The sequence below is a fragment of the Theropithecus gelada genome, chromosome 14 (assembly GCF_003255815.1).
Source record: "Theropithecus gelada isolate Dixy chromosome 14, Tgel_1.0, whole genome shotgun sequence".
NCBI classification, from domain to species: Eukaryota; Metazoa; Chordata; class Mammalia; order Primates; family Cercopithecidae; genus Theropithecus; species Theropithecus gelada.
The window spans coordinates 70,691,219-70,714,951 of NC_037682.1; the positions used below are offsets into that span (position 1 = coordinate 70,691,219).

General features: G+C 44.8%; 1 protein-coding gene across 1 annotated transcript in view; it reads right to left on the reverse strand.

The window, feature by feature from the left end:
• The window catches only part of TENM4 (teneurin transmembrane protein 4), a 787,121-nt gene that overhangs the window by 34,437 nt on the left and 728,951 nt on the right, over nt 1-23,733 (reverse strand). Inside the window, exons 26-28 of the mRNA XM_025357209.1 lie at nt 18,799-19,031; nt 14,589-14,743; nt 7,945-8,822 (exon numbers count right to left, since the gene is read on the reverse strand). Coding sequence (XP_025212994.1) covers nt 7,945-8,822; nt 14,589-14,743; nt 18,799-19,031 — 1,266 coding nt within the window. The remainder of the gene's footprint in view (nt 1-7,944; nt 8,823-14,588; nt 14,744-18,798; nt 19,032-23,733) is intronic.

The window sequence follows — 23,733 nt, forward strand, 5'->3', positions numbered from 1 at the left end:
CTTGCTACCACTGCAATTGACTTGGCAGCGATGCCAAGTCCCTACCTGGGGGGTGTGATAGGGATGGCCAGATGATTGGCTTTTCATTACTTCCTCCCACTGATTTTTCTTCATTCCATTTAGCCAAAGTATTTTTGGAGCACAGTGAAAGAAAACACATAAAAGATTCATATAGGCCGGGTGCAGTGGCTCACGCCTGTAAACCCAGCACTTTGGGAGGCCAAGGCGGGTGGATCACTTGAGGTCAGGAGTTTGAGACCAGCTTGGCCAACATGGTGAAACCCTGTTTCTACTAGAAATATAAAAATTAGCCAGGCACAGTGGCTGGGTGCCTGTAATCCCAGCTACTCGGGAGGCTGAGGCAGGAGAATCGATTGAACCTGGGAGGTGGAGGTTGTCATGAGCCGAGATTGCACCATCACACTCCAGCCTGGGTGACAGAGTGAGACGCCATCTCAAAAAAAGAGATTCATGTAATTGCTGTGAACCTGGCTCTCAGAAGAAGACTGCTAAAGGATATCTTCACACACACTGCAAGGCTTTCTTTTTCACACTCAATACTTCATCTGGAGCCACTTACTATGCACGGCTGGCAAGGAAAATGCTCAACTGCCCTTTGATACTAAACTTTTGCTGATCTTAACTTTTTGGTTAAAAAATAAGATTTGATTTGTATGATTTTCATTTCTGATTGTTTCAGACAACACCATCACCATGTCAAGGAACTGGGCACTGCATTGTCTGTGGATAATTATGGTTGCTGGCCCAGGCACACCAATAGTTCCCCTGGCCCAAGTCACTGTAATAGATGTCATCACGACGTCATTAGCTACTCCAAACTGGATCAGAGTCAGAGCACTTTGTGGCTTCTGCATTAAAATCTTGTACTTGCTGTCCATTTCCTACAAAATTAAGTACCCAAAATGAATTCTAGCCCTCAGGATTCCCCAGATCTGGCCCACTCTGCCACGCTGTACTTGAGGTGGTACATCTGGTAGGAAGTGCTTAGGGTTCAGGCAGATCTGAGGCTGAACCCTGGCTTGGCTGCTCATGGCTAACATGTCACACAGCCGGTCAGTCTCTGTGCTGGTTATTCTCTGTTCCCCCAGAATGGATCTGGGGGGATCCATTCTTTGTCCTCTCTCTGCCCAGAGCAGCTGACCCCTGCAGACTGTGTCACTGGGGCACTCTCACTGGCTCGCTTCTGGTTAAGCTAAGTCCGTGGTAGGCACTGGCAAGAGACTGGAATTCAGAAGGTTTTCCTCACTCCTTCTTTCCTCCAGTGCCGAATCTCTAACAGCGGCTGCGTCGATCCATGATTTCAGCTTCGAACAGGGGGCTTCTCCTTCATCGTTACAGCTCCCACTGGACTTTAGTCACAATATCCTATGACTTTCCCACCTTGCTCTGCAGCCTGGGGGTTGCTAATGGTTATTCACTGTTTTTAGTGCCTGGGTGCCTCAGCGTCCTTTATTTTTATTTTTAGTTAATTAATTAATTTGCTTAGGGACAGGATCTCACTCGGTTGCCTAGGCTGGAGTGCAGTGGTGTGATTATGGATCACTGCAGCCTTGAACACCTAGGCTCAAAAGTGATCTTCCTGCCTCAACCTCCTGAGTAGCTAGGACTACAAGTGTGTGCCACTACATCCAGCTAATTAAAATTTTTTTGGTACCCATCTCTTTGGTAGAGATGGGTATTGCTATGTTGCCCAGGCTATTAGCATCCTTTGTTGGTTCCCTTACCCCTGCCTATACCTCTATAACATGTCTTCATTTGTAAGATATTTTTACTGAGTATAATATCCGAGTGAACAATTGTTTTGTGTGTTTGTTTTTGTGAGACAGAGTTTCACTCCTGTTGCCCAGGCTGGAGTGCCCTGGCATAATTTTGGCTCACTGCAACCTCCATCTCCTGGATTCAAGCAATTCTCCTGCCTCAGCCTCCTGAGTAGCTGAGACTACAGGTGCCCACCACCACGCCCGGCTAATTTTGTATTTTTAGTAGAGGCGGGGTTTCACCATGTTGGCCAGGCTGGTCTCGAACTCCTGACCTCAGGTGATCCACCCACCTTGGCCTCCCAAAGTGCTGGGATTACAGGTGTGAGCCACCACTCCTGGCTGTGGACAGTTTTTTTTTTTTTTTTTTTCCTTTCAGCACTTCTGTCTTCTGGCTTGCATGGATTCTGATGAGAAGTCTGCTGTAATTCTTACCTTCGTTCCTCTTATAAAATGCTTTTTCTTTTTTCCTGGCTGCTTTTAAGGTTTTCTCTCTTTAATTCAGCCATTTGAATATATGGCTAGAAATGTGTATGTGTGTGTGTGTGTCTGTATGTATTTATTCTGCTTGGTGTTTTTGGAGCTTTTTGGATCTGTGGTTTGGTGTCCATTATTAATTATGGATAATTCTCTGCCATTATTTCCTCAAATATTTCTTCTGCCCTGTTTTTTCCCTCTTTTCCTGGCATTCCAATCACATGTATATCAGACTGCTGGATATTGTCCCACAGCTCTTGAATGCCATGTTCTGCATTTTCCGCTCTTTTTTTCTCTCTGTGTTTTAGTTTGGGTAATTTCTATTAACTGTCTTCTAAGACTCAGCTGTGTCATGCTGTGCCCTTTGGAGAAAGCAGTCCATCAAAGGCATTCCTCATCCTTATAACCGTGGTTTTCGTTTCTAACAATTCCATTTGATTCTTTCTTATCGTTTCCGTCTCTCTGCTAAAATTATCCATCTGATCTTGCACATTGTTCACCTTTTCCATTAGAACCTTTAAAATAATTATAGTTATTTTAAATTCTCTGACAGATAGTTTCAACACCTGTGTCCTAGCTGAATGTGATTCTGATGATTTCTTTGCCTCTTGGGAATGTGTTGCCTTTTCTTGCCCTTTTGTCTGTTCAGTTGAAAGCGTGACATCTTGTGTAGCACGGTAGAGCCTGAGTGACAGGTTTATGCCTGGAAATGCGTGTGAGTTTCCTTCTGCTAGGACTTTTGGGAGAGGGTTTGGGTTAACTTAGGATTTGGGTTGGCTTTGAAGTTTGTTTATGGTTAACCTCTGTGCATCATAGGTTTTAAATTCCCTTAGCAATTCCCTGTGTTTAGGATGTGAAACTGGTTTGCCAGAGGGCTTTTTTCCCTCAAGGTCCACAGTTCAGCCCTTGGGTCCTGCCTTTGTGCTGACTGAGAGAGGGTCTCTTTCCGTGCTCCTGCCTCTCTCTAACCCCCTCCCAACAGTCTTCTGCCCTTCACTGATGCTTTTAGCCTTTCAGCTAACTACGGTGGTGGCAAAGCCTTCACTAGGGTTCTGACTCTCAGGTATGTGGGATTTTTTTTTTTTCCATTTCTCTTCTTCCCTCATTCAGCTGAAAGGATTTTCCCCAGTGCCTAGGCAGGACAGTGTTCACTGCCCTTCTCTTCACGGATGAAGGGTGTTGTTCCTGATGGAAGATGAAGTGAGCAGGGTCTGGGTAGAGCGGTCGGGGGTATATGCTCCTCCCTCAGCAGCTGTTGTGACCTTCTCCCAGGTCTACCACAAGGGACACTTTCTTCTTAAATCTTTCCTCACTCTTTTCTGTGGAAAAGCTCCTGGTGGGATTTGTAGAGAAAAAAGTCCCTAAGAAGACATGGACCTGCCCAATTGCTACAGCATCCAAGGGCTTCAGACTCTCTTGCCAGTACACACTTAGCCTTTGTAAATTCACCAGCCATCCCAGCTGAATTCTTTCTCCCTGGGGTAGGTACATCTGCCCCAGCCAAGCCAGGACCCACATCTTGTCTCTTTCTGCAAGAGTCTGTCTCTCTTTGGATTTGACTTGAGAGAAGGAGTTCAAGGAAATGCACAAATTTACCTTTTGTCTGGGTTATTTTCATGATAAGGTTGGGAATGATGCACTTTCCAGCTTCCCTATTGCCAAGCAAAAAACAGAAGCCAAATCTCTTCGTCTGACCCATTTCAGTTGACTTTTATGTCCCATTGGGAGCACTGGCAATGCTGGTGCTCAGATGTGAATTTAGCATTCTTCTCACTACAGCCTATCTTTTCTTCCTGTCTCTATTTCCCTTCCATTCTGAATTTACAAGTCATTATAAAATATTGACTATTTGTCAACCGACCAGTTGGCAAACTCTAAGCTTGATGCAAAGACAAATTTGCAAGGGTCTCACAGTAGTTAATGCAAGCATAATTATAACAGGAGCTGTCACAGGGCACTGTGGGAGGCCAGAGCCCCTTCCCCTATGAAACTCAGGGAAGGGTGTTGCTCATACCCATCCAGCAAGTCAATTCTGGAACCTGCCTCATACTTATCAGGCCATTTTCTCAGCCACCAAATGCCATCTGACCAGGAGCTAAGTCTGAGAGTACTGATGCCACACATGGGAGATGGGGACTGCATTTTAGACTCCTTTGAGGTTCCTACCAGCAGACTTGTGGGCTGAGGGGAGGAAAGTAATCTTGATTCTCCAAAACTGTGAACTCTATAAATCAAGGTGCTCTGAAGTGTGTGATGTTTATGTTAGGTGTACTATTTAATCTGTTAAGAGGATCGACAAAGCTGACTTAAAACTTGTTTCAGGCCGGGTGCTGTGGCTCATGCCTGTAAACCCAGCACTTTGGGAGGCCTAGGCGGGTGGATCACTTGGGGTCAGGAGTTTGAGACCAGCCTGGCCAATATAGTGAAACCCCGTCTTTACTAAAAATACAAAAATTAGCTGGATGTGGTGGCCGGTGCCTGTAATCCCAGCTACTCAGGAGGCTGAGGCAGAACTGCGGAGGTTGCAGTGAGCTGAGATCATGCCATTGCACTCCAGCCTGGGCAACAGAGTGAGACTCCATCTGAAAAACCAAACCAACTAACCAACCAACCAACCAAACAGCTTGTTTCAATAATAGCCTATGTCACAGGCAAGCCTGGGCAAATTTTCTTAGAAAAATAGAACACTTCGGTTATAATTTACTAAACTGCCTCATGACGCTAAAGGTAGAAAATTCACTAGAGCAATGGTTCATTGGCAAAATCCGTCCAAATCCTTAAGAAACACCATAATTAAATATCATTACATCTCTACTTCTAGAGAGCCTCATAGTTTGCAAAGTATTTTTACTTTCAGTATTTATTTAGTTTTTTAGTCCTCATAACGGCCCAGAAATAGGGTAGGGCAGGGGATTATTTCTGTCTGGTTGAGACTCGGGTCTGGAGGCCAGCTAGCCTGTCTCTGAGTCACATGGCTCGCAGCCAATGAAAATAGGTGTCTGGCACCCTTGCTTCATTCTCAGTCTGAGCTGGACCAGTTTGCCTTGGGTGGCTCTGAGTGTTATTTTCCAGCTGACTTTGGATATTCTCAGGAATCTGACTTCTTTCTTAGTTCATGTCTTGATCTCTCATACTTGATTCTGCTCTTCTCACCTGACCTCTGATTCCTACCTACCCCAATTAAAACTTTTGTCTACTCCTTTGATTAGTTTACTTGCAATTGCTCCTGGGAAATACCTTTCACACCCAAACAACACTTCTGCAATTACTGGTATTGCTACTAATATTGCTTGCATTCAGAACAATAACAACAGCAACAACACCACCAACTGCAGCAGCTATCATCTGAGTACTTATAATCAATCAGACACTGAGCTTTCCATATTTTATCTCACTGAAATTTTGAACCTCATACTATTCCTATGAAATAGATAACTATTTTCATCCCTATCATACAGATAAGTCACAAAGAATGTAGGTGACCTTAGCCAGTACAGTTGAAAGAACAGGGACTTGTGTTCTGGTCCTGCTATATACTCACTGTGTGGTTTCAGGCTCGTTATCTAATCTCTCTGTACTTCATATGTAAAAAATGTGGATGATAATTCCTGCCATCTGAGGTTGCTGTGAAGATTAAATGGGAAAGAGCCTGGCACACAGTAGGATCCCAAAAAACAAAAACAAAACCAAAAAACTAGTTTCCCTTTCTATTTTAGGACTTTTATCTACCACTTCTGATGTGTGTCAACAAGGATAACCACTCTTGGTACTGCTATGAAGTGCAGTCTTCGGAATTCCAGATGCCATTTTATAAAAAAGTAATTGTAAAAACTTTTCCTTCTTCACTAAACATCAACTATAGCTGTATACTTCATCGAGGAGAGAAAGGGAGGGATCTTTCCTGGTGGAAGTGTAGGAAACCGTTTTAGATTTCAGGGGTGATGGAGTGTAACGGATGCAGCGATGTGTAAGCATTCGGTTTGGGATCTGAGGGAGTGACCTTGGGAACTAATTGAGTGCACAGACTTGCTCTGACAAAGAAACCCCTGTATTGGCTGAATAATGTGTAAGAGATTTCCACTGGGCAATGGGCAAAATGGAATTATTTAGCGTATTTCCATTCCAATGAGTTAATCAAGATAATTGCTGTTTTCCTGGATCGTTGTCTTTTCTTTGTAATTAACAAGGTCCTTGTTTGGAGAAAGGAATTTAGCCAGTGAACTTTATAAAAATGGCTGTGACATTTTTGTTCAAATTATATTTAAAAATCGACTACAGATCCTTTTCCTTTGGATTCTGCTAGGACTGTTAGAAACTGATGCTTGATCAAGCTTGAGAAAAACTATAAGGAGTCAAGTTCATTTGGAATTAACAAACCCAGTGCGGCAGTGGTGCGGGGGTAGGATGCAAGGAGGGCAGCAGGGCAGCACTGAGAAAGCTCAAGCTCTGGCATCAGACTTGGACTGCGATCCCTGTTCTGCCACGTCTCACTATCAAAAGTGGACAAAGGAGCCTTCAGAGCCTCAGTTTCTATGTCTGTGAAACGGATAATAATCACCCATCCTCAGAGCTGTTGTGTGCATTCAATGCTGTGGACCACAGCTGATGCTCAACAAGGCTAGTTCCTTCCCCACCTCTCACATGCTTATCTAATGGTGACATATTCAGCAATCTCAGTCGTTTGAACCATGGCTAAGACCTCAAAAAGCAGCTTAAAAAATCTAAGTAGAAAAAGAGATGTTCGTCCATTCATTAAAATATCTCCTAGAGGAACACCCCAGATAAATATATTTAATTGTGGCTAGGATTACAATAAGCTGAACTTCTGGTTCTCTGACCACACCTCTTAAGAAGTCCTCTACTGGATGAAGAATAGAGAAATGAGCTACTTGAGGTGGGCACTAGGACTGAAATAAATAGTGACACCACAGTGCAACCCTAAGGGAGGAGGCAGAGAAACCTTCCCTTTAGATACAGGGCCTAATAAAGTAATGGTTTAAAATCACTTCGGGCTGGGGCAAAGGGGTCTATATCCTCATTTCCCCACTTCCTGAAAGCTCTCCTCATATTACAGCATAATATGCAATTGTTGTTCCTTATTAATGACCCTGAATCATAAAAAGAAAGGTTTCATTATGTCTATATAGTGTGTTTGAGAAGGGAAGTATGCAATACACTTCATAAGAAAAGTTCCATGCAGAATGGTTCAAATGAAAAGGGTTTTTTTTTTTTTTTTGGAATTTGAAGATGTGAGCTGCAATTATGTGGAAAATTCATCCGCATGTGCCTGTTCCTTCTCCCCTTGCCACATTTCTGGACAGTGGTCATATGAAGATGCTAGCACTTCATCAGGTAAGTACTTTTCATCTGCACCATCTCCCTGTGGTATGCTGGGCAGGTATCTGCTGTATCCATTCTACAGATGTGGAAACTGAGGCCAGGAGGGATTAAGTCCATGGGAGAGTGGGAGCTGATGCCCAGCTCCTCTGACTCCAAAGCTTATGCCTTCTCCGCTAGACCATTTCCTTCCTAGGAGAAATCATGTGGAATATGAACATGTAGAATGTATTAAAGGTAATGGTTTTTATCCCAAATCCTGAATTAAAACAAAATACTCCATCAATTTACCTCTAATCCTACAATGAATTAATGAAACAAAATCATCAAATGGCCTTGTTTTGATACTTACTCATAAAATGTTGTCCATCCGTTTTCATTGCTTTTGGTTGCCAGAAGGCCAGAATTGCCATGGTATGTCATCATGGCCAACTCGTGTCCTTGTGTGGTCACACTCTTGAGTGCACTGTTAGTGCCCATGGTCACCCAGTATACCTGGCCATCTGGGACCACCAGCCAAAGGGGCATCCCAGTAGAGTCTCGGCGGACATTTACCATGTTGCCGTTGTTGTCTGTGATGAGTGTGACGTCGCCATCCCCAGTGTAGGTGAAGTTGTACAGGTAGTCTCCTGTGGGCAGGCTTTGGGTGTACAGGTGCTTGCCAGTGGTATCAAACAGATAGAGCTCCTGGTCAATTGGTGAAGACAGTTCATACATGTTCTGGGTGTTGAGGAAAGGCTTGTTCTTCCGGATAAACCGAATTCGGATGTTCCCAAGGTCAGCCACATAGAGCTCCCCATCAGCACACACAGCCAAGGAAGACGGGGTATTTAACTTTGCATCCTTGGCATAACCATCATCTCCAGAAAAACAATCACAGTTGGCATCATTTTTACAGTCACAGCCACTGGGGGCCCCAGCAACTAGTGAGATCTCTCCGCTAGTGGTGACCTGCCTGATGCGGTTGATCTTTTTCTCATCAGTCTCAGCAATATACAGGACCCCATTGTGTGAAACAGCCAAAGCGGTGGCTGACTCCAGGGTTGCGTGGATGGCCACCTTGCTTAGCAGGAAGTGGTCAATGCCAGGGACCTGGCAGTGCATGGGCCTCCCGGCGACAATGCGCACCTGGTGGTTTTCGGAGATCTGCAGGACCACATTGTTGTCGAGGACATAAAGTGAGTTGTCCATTGGGTTGATGGCTAAGTCTGTGGGCCACTCCAGGCGAACCTGACAATGAAGACACCGATACTCAAATGACTGGCAAGATGCCCACCACTAATCCATCCCATAGCCCATGTAGCCCATAACAGTGTCCAAAGTGGCTTCATATACAGTCTTGCTTGATCCTCATGCAGCCTATCATCAACAATGAAGTGTCAGCCCCCTAATCACTGGGAAACCATGAAAGAGCTGCCACTGAGACACGTGATGGTCTCATTAGACTGACAAAACATGAAGAAGGAGTTAACAGCAACAAAATAGTAGGCAAAAGGGTAGACTTTGGAGTCAGATAGGCCTGGGTTCAGAACCTAGTCTACTACTTATGACTGTGGGCAAGTTACTTTGCCTCTCTGAGGCTCAATAGTCACATATGGGAAATGGGAATGACAACAGCACAGAGTCTCTGACCCACCAGAACCCACCAAATAATGGCAGCTGGTGCTCTAGAGATGGGAGGGAAAGGCAGATGGAGTCTGGAGGCTGAAGTAGGAGTTGTTCAGAGGCTTAAGAAAGATTCTTCATGCATGGTTGATATGATACATACATGATTTCTCAATTCTTTGAGTCCATGGATTAACAGCTGGCTAGGTGCTAGAGATATAAAGACAAGCTAACCATGGCCTCTGTCTGTCATAGTTCTTGACCAGTGGTTCTGAAATCTAGCCTCACATTCAAATTATCTGTGGCGATTTTAGAAAATAATGGTGCGCAAACCCCACCCTTGATGAGTGAAATCAGTTCCCCGGGTATGGAGCTTGGGCATTGGCATTATTTCAAAAAGCTTCCTGAGTGATCCTGATGTGGGCTTGAGAATCATGACTGGATCCTTGCTCCTCATGTGTGGTCATCAGCATCAGCTCACCTAGGAGCTGAGCATAAATGCAGAAGGACAGCCCTCCCTGAAACCTACTGAATCAGTATCTGCATTTAAGCAAAATCCCCAGGTGATTTCTGTGCACACTGAGGTTTATGAAGCCCTGCTCCAGAAAATGGTTCTAGTACCTCAGAGAACAGGTCCATGTGGAAGGGATTACTGAAGCTGGTTGTAGGAACTGGGAGTTCAGAAGAGCTGGGCCCCATGTGGAGCCTCCTCTGAGCCAGGCTGGGAAACTGGCATAGGTCATGGCGGGTCTTCAAGTGGGCACCCAGGGGACTGCAGCTGGCACGGTCTGAGGGGAGGAGTGTCTTCTTCAGTGGACTTGGAGACTGAATTGTTGGATCTATCACACTAGGAGGTATTGGCACTAAGGGGAACCCTTTTCACCTGTGTCCCTAGGAGGTCCAGCTATGTTTTGTGTGGACTGGAAGTGCTGACAGGTGCACCCTACTGCTGATTTTTCCACCCCACCTAAAAATTCATTGCCTTAGACTTCCTGAGCCCCATACAAACCCTTGATATTTGGTCCAATTTGGGGCTTGCTTAAGCAAGTGTATACCTTTATTTTTATTTACTTATGTCTGATGACAGGGTCTCACTCTGTCACCCAGGCTGGAGTGAAGTGGTACAATCTTGACTCACTGCAGCCTCCACCTTCCAGGCTAAAGTGATCCTCCCACCTCAGCCTCCCGAGTAGCTGGTACTACAGGCATATGCCACCATGCCCAGCTAATATATATATTTTTATAGAGACAAGGCTTTGCCATGTAACCCAGGCTAGTCTCAAACTCCTGGGCTCAAGCAATTTGCCTACCGTGGCCTTCCGAAGTGCAGGGATTACAGGTGTGAGCCACTGTGTTTGACCTAAGTGTAAGCCTTTAGATAAGAAGTTTCTCTTCCAGGAATTTACTTGTCTGCACCATTGTCTATAAGAGTGTTTTTAATAATGATGAAGCCATTTTTAATAAGGACGAAGACCGAGAACCAACTCATATGCCCAACAACTGAGAATTGGCTAAATAATAGTACATTTAGTTTGCTCATAAATTAGAATACTGTGTGTAGTTGTTAAAAGTGGTGTTATAGATGGATATTTAATGACATGGAGAAATGTTTGCTATGTATTAAGTAGAAAGAACAGGGTTACAGAACTGTAAGCACAGTGGGATACCAATTGGGGAAAAATACAGGAAGTTTAGCTAGATTATAGATAAAGAGGAGATTAAGTGCTTGAGGGATACATATCAAAACGTTAACCATACCAAGATTAACGGTGATTTTAATTTCCTTTTTTGTGATTTCTAACTTCTTATATTTCCTACAATGTACATGTGGTAGTTTACCAGTATAAAAAGAAACCCTAATACATTATATACACACGAGTGAGGCCACCTCCATCTGTCCCCTCAGCTCAGGGACATTCTCAGAAGGGGGCAGGCCCTTTCTCAGTTCTTTAAAGCACGATCTTCAGGTCCTGCTTTCTAAAGTCTTCTTGTCCCCTTACTCCCAGCTCCCTCTGTCCCTGCAGAGCCAGGGAGCCCGAAAATTCGCCAGGGCTGCTGCCAGCCAGGGTTGCTGCTTCACACTCCCCATGCTCTCTGGGCAGCTTTTGGCTGCATCAAGAACACAGTTGGCTCTAAAGTGACAGGGGAATTTTCAATTTCTTAAAACCCACTTCTTGTCAATGCTGGCCGCTAAATATTTTATGCCTTCTGGTCCTGTGGCACCTTGGGGACCTGCTTGCGGAGACCTTTCTGCCTGTCGCTATGATGAAAAGATGGTTCCTTGATGGGAGGAGTGGGGGAAGACAGAGTTAGTGGAGGGAGACCGGAGAGGAAAGAGAGGAAGGAATGAAGAGCAAGTGCTTTCCTACACTTTCCCCTTATGCCATGTGCAGGGTGCCTGGGAAATGAGAAGGGGCATTGCTCTTGGAGTCACTCCTCACTCTGTCACACTGCCTGTGTGATGATCCTGCACCAAACTACCTAAGCCTCTCTGGTTTCACCACCCTATTACTGATGATCGTGTTGAGACTTGATTTCCCATCCCCAAAATGAATGGACTAGACTTGATAATTTCAGAGGTCTTGCAGCTCCTGTGTTCCATGGTTCCAGTGTGGAATGATACCCTCTTCCCTGTCCACCTGAGCATCCTGTGCCTTTAGTAAAGCACTTGGAGCTGGCTGCCTTGTTGCAGAGTGATTTTCTTGCAAAAATGGATTGTCAAATGAATGAATGAAGGAAGGACCAGCAAATGGTATAGAGAGAGTAAGAGATTGGGGTCAGGACACCTCACTTCCTATTCCAGTTCCACAATTGCTACATGTGTTACCTAACCCAAGTTTCTTAAACACCAAACTTCTTTCTCTATATGTAAAAGGGGATAATACACATTACATAAGGTAGCTGTGAAGATTAAATGAGACAATGTACACGGAAGTTATCTGTGGATTTTAAAGGGAACTAGTATTCACATCCTATTCCTAGCCGCTGGGCACTGTACTAGATAATTTATGTACATAATTTCATGAAAAAATTCATTTCCATATCCCTGATGGAACCTGGTACAGGGCTCTACATTTAAAAATGTATTTTCTTTCATCACACCTCACTATTCTTATCTCTAAAATGGGGTAGATCAGCTCTACCCCATGAGACTATTGTGATAGCTAAGTAAGAAAAGAGACGTTGTACTTATCCTGTACCCCCATTTCTTACAGAGTGCCTGGCACATACTAAGTTCTTATTTTGGATCCTAAGCATAGAGTTATTCTCCGTCAGTGGTGGCCATCTCCACTTCTTAACACGTTGCAACAACTTCCTTCTGTTCCTTCTCTGCTCTGTGCCTCTCTCTTTAGTTTCTTTTTGGGCCTGGGTTTGTCTCCTCCCAAAGGAGCTGGTCCAAGTTCCTTGGCTCTCACCTTCTCACTCATGCCTCTGAGCTGTGTGCTGTCTCTGGCTTAACTCCCTGCTCCCCACGGGGCAGTAGAATAGAGAGGAAGCTCTGAGAATGAAAGCCAGTGACACCTGCGCATATGTGTCTGTAACATAGATGCCAGTATTGGAGTTTGGTTAAAGAAGATCCCATGCTGACATTCAGGCAAAAGTAGTGAGGGCCAGGGGCATAGAGATTTCAGTCCAGGATTTCTGAACCTAAGTGTAGGTTTGAGCATTTTTTCCCCCTGCACCATATGCCAGTTGTCTTTCAAGCCTCTGATCCGACTGGTTGGCAGTACCTCTATCTAAAGTTAAACAATTTTCCGATGTGTGGACTGAAAATTTTCGGCACCCTGTGCTAGCTGGTTGAGGGCCCGTTTTGAGAATTGAAAATACTTGTATGCACATCCTTAGGCCATGGTGGCTTCCTGACGGGTAATTCAAGCTTGCTCACAGACCGGAGAGGGAAACTCACTAGCCAGCAAGGGTAAGCCTGCCAAAACTGCAAAGACGAGTGGCAGAGAACAGCTTCCATTCTGGAGTGTAACAATCATATTAGCTGGCGCAGAGGGAAACCATCCCAGCATGCGACGGGGAAGTGACATGAGTGCTGGGACTGCCAGCAGCATCCACAAGGCTCCATGGAAGGACTTAGCAATACATGTCAGTAACAGAGGCAGGCATGACCAGAAAGGCTGGCAGCAGGTGTCACACTCAGTGGAAAAGGACCTGTCTGTGCAGGCTCCCCTAAAAATGAAAGGGTTTAAAAAGCTAAATGTTGAAATCAATTTGCAATTTGATATAACTCAATGCTCCTGATTTGCCAGGTTTTGGTAATCTTGGCAAGATGCAGCACAGGACACTGATTCAGCATGGGCCTGGCCCGGCCAAAGGATCCAGCAACAAAGGACATACCCTTGCCAAGTCATCACAGGATGTACTAAGGACATGCTGGATAGCCAGTCACTTGTGTCTCTTTTTGACCTACAATGGGTTCCTGGTATCCACCTGCAAATGTCCAAACTCTTTGGCATGGTACAGCAGGGTCCTTCCCTACCTGGACCAAACCATGCTTCCTGTTTTAACTGCGGCCACCCGCTTCCAAGCACTCTATGCTATGATTTTCAATTTTCCACTATTCTTTGAGTGTACCAGCCTCATTAACATCTTTGTGCGTTTGCACGTGCTGTTTCCTTTGTGTGAAATGTCTCCTTTTCTTTCTTGTCACTCAGGAAACCCCTATTCTATTCAACCTGTAAAACTCGCATAAATGTCACCTCCCGTGTGAAAGCAGGCACTCTACCTTTTGTTCATCACCTCTGAAGGGCCAAGCAATGCTAGGAGTTGTGCATGCATTGTTTACTGTATCTTTAGAGTAATCATACTGGGCTGAAGTGAATTATTTCCATTTTACAGATATAAAAAGTGAGGCTCAAAAGACTTTAGAAAACTTGTCTAAAGTTACTGAGTGAGTGAGTGGCAAACGGTAGGATTCAGTCAATCGATTAATCAATCAGCAAGTATAGACGGTGCCCAAATTTGGGTAACCAGGCATCCTAGTTAATTACAGAATTTCTGTCCTCATGTAGCTTAGAAAGAGAACAGGCAATGTACAAATACCCATCAGTGTTATTACCAAAGACGAAATTCAGGTAGCAATGGATTGAATGTCACGTGGTGGAAAGCTGTGTCTATCCTACTCTGCTGCTGTTGAGGTTTCCTTGGGGAGATTTCTTCACTGTCCCCTGAGCTTCTACTTGTTACTCCTGATGGTGAACTCCCAGGACATGGCTGTTTCTTACTTATCTTTGTGTCCTTGGTTCTCATCACAGCCTGGCACCAAGTAGGTGCTCTTTAAAGGCTTACCAGTGCAAAGGTGAATGGCCAGCAGGCTGGCTGGGTGGCAGATGAGAGGATGAGTGGGCAGTCCCAGGGCTCTGGTAGATGAAGCCATCTTACCTGGGAAATATCCATGACAGAGTCACAGCTGAGGGGCCGGGCTGATGTGAGATCATTGGAGCCGAGCAGGGTGGAGATGATCCCATTCTGATCGATGCGTCTGATCATGGTGCCATCCACGAAGTAGATCAGCCCAAACTTGTCCACTGTGATGCCTGGGGGCAGAGAAACCAAAACAGGAATTCAGCATCAGAGATGACAACGGCGCGCACATTCCTGGAGCCTTGCTAGCTGACAGCACCTCTACACGATTGGGTTTGGTCCTCCCACAACCTTCATTCCTCTCTCAAAGAGGAGGAGTCTCAGGCTCAGAGGCCTTGAGTGACTTGTTCAAAGCAGGGATTAGAACCTAGGTTTTCAGATCTTCCAGGGCTCTGGTCCTCCCACCTTGCTGCCTCCTGAGATCTTAATCTATCACCTTAGTCATCCACTAAACCTGGATTCATAACTTCTGGGAATTTTTAAGCAGTAGGGATATAGTGGTAAGGAGGATCTTTTTCAATATTAACACTGTGAGTTATTTAAATTCACCTATTTCTGAAGCTCTGTAATTATAATAATCAGTTTTCCTTTTGGTAACCATTTTTCTCTTTCTTTCCTTCCTTCCTTCCTTCCTTCCTTCCTTCCTTCCTTCCTTCCTTCCTTCCTTCCTTCCTTCCTTCCTTCTTTCTTTCTTTTCTTTCTTATTTTGAGAGAGTCTCGTTCTGTCACCTAGGTTGGAGTGCAGTGGCATGATCTCGGCTCACTGCAACCTCTGCCTCTCAGGTGCAAGTAATTCTCCTGCCTTAGCTTCCTGAGTAGCTGGGACTATAGGCGCGCACCACCATGCCTGGCTAATTTTTTTTTTTTTTGGTATGTTTAGTAGAGATGAGGTTTCACCATGTTGCCCAGGTTGGTCTTGAAATCCCGACCTCAGGTGATCCACCCGCCTTGGCCTCCCAAAGTGCTGAGATTACAGGCGTGAGCCACCGGGCCTGGCCCGTCCTTCATGCTTTTCTATTCTTATTATTTTAGTCTCACTGATCATTATGAAAGTACAGAATCTGAATAGAATCCTATGGATTTGTGTAGAGAATATTGTTGAACTGAATTTCTAAAGGCAGCACACTGAGGAGAGGAGTCAGAACCATTACTCAACATTACCTGCTCCATTTACTAGACTGTCTCATCCTGTTAACTTTCTCCCTGACCCAGCTTGTATGTCCTTGGGCAAGTCACTGAGCATCTCTGTGTTTGTTTTCCCAGCTGTCAAGCAATGAGATTGTTCCAAATCTGTATTTCTCACTCTTGGATGTGTATGGGGATCCCCTGGGGAGCTTGCTAAACTGCACCCCCCAGGTAGCTGATTCAGAATATCTCAAGTGGAGTCTGAGCTTCTATCTGCAGTTTTGACAAGCACCTTGGGTGATAATGACACAAACCAGAGTCTGAGAACCACTACACTATATCAGTACCTCTCAGCCTGTGATGTGCATCAGAGGTACCTGAAGAGGTTTTTCAATATACACCTGCTGGCCTAACTCCTGGAAATACTGATTCGGGGGTGGCTGGGACTGGGACCAGGGCATGCTTTAATAGTGTTCATGAGTGATAGTAATTTCCATCCCAGGTTCAGAATTGCAAGAGTCAGACATAACCATGAACTGTCATGGGATACAGATGGGACATGGCCCCAGGGAGCACCCAGTTTAGAATGGTAGGCACAGGAATGAATCAGTACCATGTGAGGATCACAGGAAAGGACAGACTCGAGAGGGTCATGGTAAAATACAGGAGATTCCGGTCACTTTTGTTCTGCTACATTTTCTCTGGGGAAGGCAGTGGAAGAAGGGTCAGGAAGGCTTCACTGAAGTGGAGAGACTTGAATTATAAAATTTTCTGGTCGTATTAACTTGGGCATATTACTTCACTTTTAAGTCTTCGTTTCCTCATTGATAAAACGGGGATTCTAACATCTGACTTGTAGTAATTAGTCCTCAATAATTGTTAATGACCATTGTAATGATGAGACAGTGGCTGGCACTTTGTAGGTTTCAAGGCCTTTGCTCCGGGGGCCCACGTGTCTCTCACTGGCAAGCAGGGTGCTTTAATATGCCCAGGGGCCTCTGAGTGCTGAGAACCTGCTGGAGCACCAACTGTTCCTTCTTAGGCTGGTCAGGCAGGAGAGTGATTTCACACAGAGGACTAGGCAGCCTCAAGACTGGGAAGGCTTTCTCATGGTCCTGTCTTGAATGTACATTAATTTCATTCTTTAAGTGCCAAGACAGGCATTTTCTTGTCTGCCTAGCTATGCCCCATCTTTCTCTTCCATCTGTTCGGACTGATGAGTGCTCCATGAATAGTTGGGTTTCTTGCTTACAGAGTTGGCTGCACAGGCTAATAGAAGTGATCTGTCCCCGATTAATTACCTAAATTTTTCTTCTTTTGTTGTGTTAAATAGATGGACATCTTTTCTCCTCCCTGCTGCAAAGTGCCTGCATATCGTGTCACCCTTGCGATTTCTATCTGGGTTAATCACAGACTTTTGGGTAAATGCACTGCCACTTCATCTGTGTGAGGGTGAGGGGCTGCGAGGGTGGGGAAGAGAACACACATGTGCGGAGAACAACTGAAAAAGCCCTGGAGAGAATAAAAATTCTCAGATAAAACTGTTTTAAACCTAAGAGAGTAGAATACTGTGGCTACAAAGGGTCTTGGGGATTATTTAGCCCAACCTGTTCATTCATTGACCAATGGGGAAACTGAGGCCCAGGGGAGGAGGTCCCAGAGCCAGCTAGTGGCAGAAGAAAACCATACAGGGCTTCTAAGTGCAGGCCTAGAATTCTTTCACTCCTGGCTGCTCTCTCAGTATTTGGAAATCATAATTAGGAGGGATTAACCTTTGTTGATACAATATTTACCCCACACAATTACCACCTGACACTCCAGGTATGTGGCACAGACAATGTGACATGATATGATGTGATGTGATATAATGGAACAACAATAATAGGAATCATCATTTATGGGATGTTTACCATGTGCCTGGTACTACTGTGCTAAGCATTCACATTCCTAATAATATTCAATCTGTACCACAACTGTGCAGCATATCCTTATTACATATATGAGGAAAATGAGGCTCAGAGAGCTTCAGTGATTTCCCCAAAGTCACTCAGCTATAGATGACAAAGTCTGAATTTGAATGCCAGATTTCACTAGAATCTCCCGCTTTGATTTGAAAGTAGGCCCTGAAATCTGGAACTATTTAATAATACAATCACTTATAATGTTTCTATAGGTTATTATTAAACATATTAATTTTGACCATCAGAATAAGCCTAGGAGGTAGACACTGATGGCATTGTTACCCCATTCTATCAGTGAGGACCCTAGAGCTTAGACACTGTAAGTCACTGGCTATAGGGGTTGCAACACAGTGAACACTCCACTGAGGGTGGACAATGATGGCTTCTCCAAAAAGCTTTCCCAGTCTCCAAGGCACAGGGGTCTCTCTTGGCTCTAAACCCCCATGAACAGCCTCTTTCTTCTTGCTTCTCAGGGAGCACCTCTTCCTCTCACCCATGTCACAGTAATTCACACTCAGGTCTTATTTATTCTGCTATGATGAACTTATATATGTAACCATTGTACTCTATGTACTCAAATATTTCCTGAATAAGCGAAGGAAAAATTGTGATTGCGGGCATTTAGAGGTTCAACTTTTTCAGGCACTCAGAATTGAGACCTACAGTTAACCCACCCAATAGCACATCAACATATGAAAACATGATACGCTAAAATGTTTTTGTATAACAATAACATGAGAGACAGCATACATGTCCAATAGTAGAAGATTGGGACATCCATTTGCTGGAATACTATATAGTCACTAACATGAGTACACATTTAATGACATGGAGAAATGTTAATGATCTAGCATTTAGGGAAAAAAAGCAGTTTGCTAAAACAGTTTGCTTAATGTGATCTCATTTTGTTTGTTTTTAGTAAACACTACATATACACAAACACTTTGAAAAAAGACTAGCAGAGAAGACAGGAAATGTTAACTGGGAGTATTTTTGGCAGGTGGAATTTTCAGTTTTCACCATCCTCCATACATTTCTTGGTATTTTCGAAATATTTTTGCAATATTAATCATGCATATTTTTCTGAAATGGAAAATACTCCAATAAATGTTATTGATAATATTTCTAAGGCAAGGTCTTACCCCTGGGATTGGTGAGTGTGGCTTCTGTGGCCTTCCCACCATCCCCGCAGCGAGTGTCATCAAAGGGGAGGCACTGGTCACCTGTTCCCGCAACCACCTCAGAGTTCTTGACAAGGTCCTTCACCACCACAGTGGACTTGATTTTAAAGACCCGCCGGCTGTTGGTGTCAGAAAGGAAGACAGCGCCGCTCATGGGGTCTGTGGTCAGGTAGTATTTGTGTGCTGGACTGTGACTAGAAAACAAAGACATGGCCAACTGATGAGCATTTTCTTCTTTCCTATGTGTAGCTGGAGATGGACAGATGAACCCCTGGCCCTTTAGAATCCAAAGCAAAAATGTCTTATGGGGATGATGCCCCTATTTTGGGTGATGGTTCCCCATTTTTTCTGACCTCAGTCGTTGGCTTAACTATCCCTCCCACCCACTTTTCTTGCAAAAACCCACTGCCAATGATTGAGATGACCATCTCAGTGCCATGTTTGTATCAGGTGCTAAATACATGTTTTCTTAAGAAGATGACCACTGAGGCCTACTATAGGTGTCCCGTTCATTCAAGCTAGAAACATGGATGCTCTTGACTTAAAAAAAAACACTTCAAGAGTTCAAAAACACAAGCCCTTTTCCAAAGGATTTTTACAGCAATCCCTCATCTCCATCTTGGGACTGAGGGATGAAACCCTGGCTGGCTCTGACTCCTGGTCAGCATCAACACTGTCTTCAGGGGATACTCATGTTACACTTATCAGGAGCCCAGGAGTCTCCCTCTGGCAGTCAGATATAAATGAACTGCAGGATTAGTTTGTAATTCGCAGTGAAACCCAAGGAAAAAAAGCAACACAGAAGAGCAGTGCTAATGATGGTTCTGTTTCTGGAAAACAGTTATAAAGAGCAGGCTGTGCCAACAGAGCAGAGAGAAGTTTGACTACAGAGAGGCCTTGAGGAGACAAAGCACTGCCTCTAGCCACAGGGTGAGGAAAAGGCACAGGATTTGGAGTCAGATCAGTCTGGGTTCCAAGTCTAGCTCTGTAATTTCCTGGTTCTGCAACTTGGGCAAGTTACCAGGCCTCCTGGGCCTCGAATTGTCTTTATGTGCAAAATGGGGGTGTTAACAGCTACCTTGCTGGTATATTGGGGAAATTAGAGAGAAAATAATAAATGCAAAGTAGCATAGTGTAGTAGATGCTCAATAATTATTATTTTAATTACCAATGATTGTGTCTCTTCTTGCACTTGGAGACGACTATGTAGTAATATCTCTTATTAAGCCTGAAATTTTTTATCCCCTGGTACTGATATACAATTTCTTTCAAGTCTAGGGCACGCTGAAGTTGAACTTGGTGCTTCTGAAAAGCTAATTTTAAGTTCCTGTGCATGGCCTGAACATTCACTGGGCCCCAAAACTGCATCTCAATATTGGCAGCCCCTTCCAAGTCTCCGGAAGGTATTTTGATTCAAAGGAAGCTCTCTCTGTTTGGACTGGATGGCCTGATGCTGGCCATTTTCACTGCACAGTGAGGTATAAACTGTGCTAAGGGACTCAGGACAGACTGAGCAGTGATGAGAGCACCAGCAGGGCCGGAGCACTGCAGACCCCCTTCAAGACGAAAGCAAGATAATTTGAAAAGTCTAGAAAGAAGCTATTTGCATTTATCAGGTATGTAAGTTTTGGGTCCTTTTGAAAAGCAAAATTTTATTTTACAGGTTGGTGTTTTTTGAATTCCCTATGAAGACTGGGGCACCATAATCTTTTCAGTACGTAAGTCACGGAAGGTCTTAATCTGGCCCTGGCAGGTTTGTCATTATAAATGTGTCTTGCCTTGGACAGTGTCCCTGGGGACTGGCTACCTCGAAAAGGGCCAGGCATCCAAACCCAAGGCTTTCCTTCCTTGGTTTTCTCTCCCTGAATTCAACTAACCTGATAAGATTTTCTCCAACTGTTCTTCCTCTCTAATCCTAATACTACTGTCCTGTCACATCCTTCTCGAACCAAGGGGAGGTCTCTCCGCCTGTAGCCTGGGTCCTCTACAAGTCATTCTTGATCTAACCCAAATACCAACCTGCCATTTCAATGCTTTCCCTTCTGGGACTCCTTAATCTTACAGAGAAGTTAAGAGCTTCCCCCCTGCCCCACCCCTGCACAAATCCCAGCTTTCTGCTATGCTGCTCCACCCTTCCATCCTCCCTCCCCTCCCAGACACCCTGCACCTGGCCACAGACCTGTCCCTGCAGCACGCCTCAAGTCTGCCCACACCTGCTGCTCCTGCTCTGCAGTATGCCCCACGCCTCCCTTTCCTACTCACCCTTCACCTGTCAGTTCAAATGCTCCCTCCTCTGCAAATCTTCCCCAGCCTTCTCCCTGTGCATCATTTCTGGATGATAGGACATAATGCTGTGACTGTTCATTTATGTGTGGGCCTCCAAAACCCGATCGTCAATACTTGAAGAGAAGAGACTGGATTTTGTTCAGTTTTGTTTTTCCAGTGTTCTGCTTCATGTCTTCTAGCCCATAGCAGTCACTTGTTTTAAGTAGATGGCATATCTATTTTTAGATTACTTAGGTAGTGTTTGCATTCGCATTATTTAGCTCTTCTTTTACTTCTCTTCTGGGGGTAGCAGTAAACAGGACAGGTATCCTGTCTGTTTTGAAATGTCCCCTGTGACTTACCCTATAATGTAGCACAGATTTAATCTTCCTAGATGACATCAATTCTGGCTAAATAAAATGCAGTGACCTTAGATCCTACTGTGTAATGCTGGGGCAGCCTTGATCTTTTTGCTTTTCTGATGGCAGCTCTGAGGCGGGGTGATTTTTTTCATTTCTTTGCACATCACTCATGATAAACTGGTGCTATTTACCTCAGCAGAAAAGGGTCCCTGAGGGGTATGGTGAGGGGCCCTGTCAATGTAGATTAGCCCCCTGAGTTTCCATCTCATGTCTCCCTGCACTGCTCCAGAGAAGTGTCACTCATGTGGAGCTTCTCAGATCAGTGAATTCCAGGACAGGGTGGCACTGGCAGGATTATCCCAGAGTCTATAAGAGCTGTGGCTGCATCTTTTGGCCCAAGGACAAATTTGAGGTCTGCTGGTAAGTTAAGCATAGGGAAAACAACAGCTAGCTTTGAACTTAGAAAGTGTGGGCTCTCATTTAGGCAAGTCACCTAAATAGTCCAAATCGTAGGTCCCTTAGCTGTCAAATGACTAAGTGCCTGCTCGGCTATGCTCACAGGCTTGCCATTAGGATCAAATGAAATTATACATCTCAACAGCCCTTTCTAGTTTGCAGAGCTCTCTGAACATTCAACTCATTTAGTCCTCCTGCCCCCCGGCACTGGGAGCTGCACCTGCGTCTGTGATGCCCATCTCGACTCCACTAGGCTGAAGCGCCACCTGTCTGCAGAACAGAACTGCAGAGATGACTACCACAGACAGGAACGCATCTGCGACCACCTAGGGATGCCTATTCTGTCCCAGACACTGCACTAGCACTTGACCTCATTTTCTTCACAACTACCATATAAGGTAGGTACTTTCCTCCCTTGTATTTCAGAAAACTGAGACTGGAAGAGGTGAAGTGACTTGTCTGGGACCACAGAATCCTAAGCGGCAGGACGAAATTCCAACCGAGTTCTGCTTGACTTCAAAGTCTGCGTTCTTTCTACTTCCCCACCCTGCTGCTCAGAATCTAAAAGGCTCCTCTGCCCATATTCACCTGGGAGTACCTGCTCGTCTTCTGAGGTTCAGCTCATCTGTAATGCCATTCCTGAACCCCCACTTCTTCCCCACTGGTAGAACTGGCCTCTTCCTTCATTGTGTCTTTACTAGAGCTTACGAAGTTTATACTTTTAGTATCTGTAGCACCAATTAAACTTTTCTGTTTAATCGTCTGTCTCTTGGATGAAACCTTGAACTCCTCAAGAGCAGGGACTGATTACCAGTCTCTGCTGCTTTGCACTGGGCTGATGCAGAATAAGTATTCTGGAAAGTTCTGCTGAATTTATGAAAGGAAATCAGCCTCCCTGGCTGGGGTATACATAGGAAACGCTCACTGCTAACAATCTTAGAGTGATGGTTCTCAAACATGGCTACACATCAGAATGGCCTGGAGAGCTCTAAAAATAGTCTTACCCATAATGATTGAAGGGCGTGGGCATCTCTACCTTTGAGATCTATCCAGGTGACTTGGAGGCACAGCCAGATTTGGGAACCATGGCCTTCAAGCAGTTCTTTTTAAACTTTAATGTGCCACCTGGAGCCTTTGCTAAAACGCACATTTCAATTCCTAGTTCTGGGGTGCAGAACTTGTGAGTGCGCATTTCTAACAATTCCCAGAGTACACCAATGTTGCTTGTCTGTATTTTGAGCAGCAAGGCCTTAGAATACTCTACAAATAATCAATGTCTCAGAGCATGAGATGGAAGACAGCCTTCAGCAGAGGCCTCAGGCCTGGTTGTGTGGACAGGCAGCATTTCCTGGAAACGGATCATGTCTGATTCAATTCTGATGCCCAGTATCCTGAGTAGGGCTGGACAGAGAGTAAGATCACAATTTCATTTTCAGTTTGCTGTAGAAGTCTCTGAGGACCCACATTCTTTTCTAGTTCCTCAAACATAACTTTAGTCTCTCTGGAAGTGATGTAAAATCAAGAGGCCTTCAGGGTACCATTCCTGAAGTTAATGAGCTGAAGCCAAGCTTCACTCTGCTCTCATTCTGGATGGTGTTTGGAATTTCCCAGTAGGAGCTGGAAGTCTAGGAGTCTGTAGGGACACACAGGCTCACTTGCTTCCAAGTGAGAATTCTCTTTGTCTCTAAGGAAGGTCTGCCTCATGCAAAGGAGTGTCCTTCAACCACAGCAGTTGGCAGCTCTGGCAGAACTTGATTCCCTGGTTCTCAGAACCTGTGGGAAGAGCTTGAGTGCTAGAGCCACACAGTCAAGG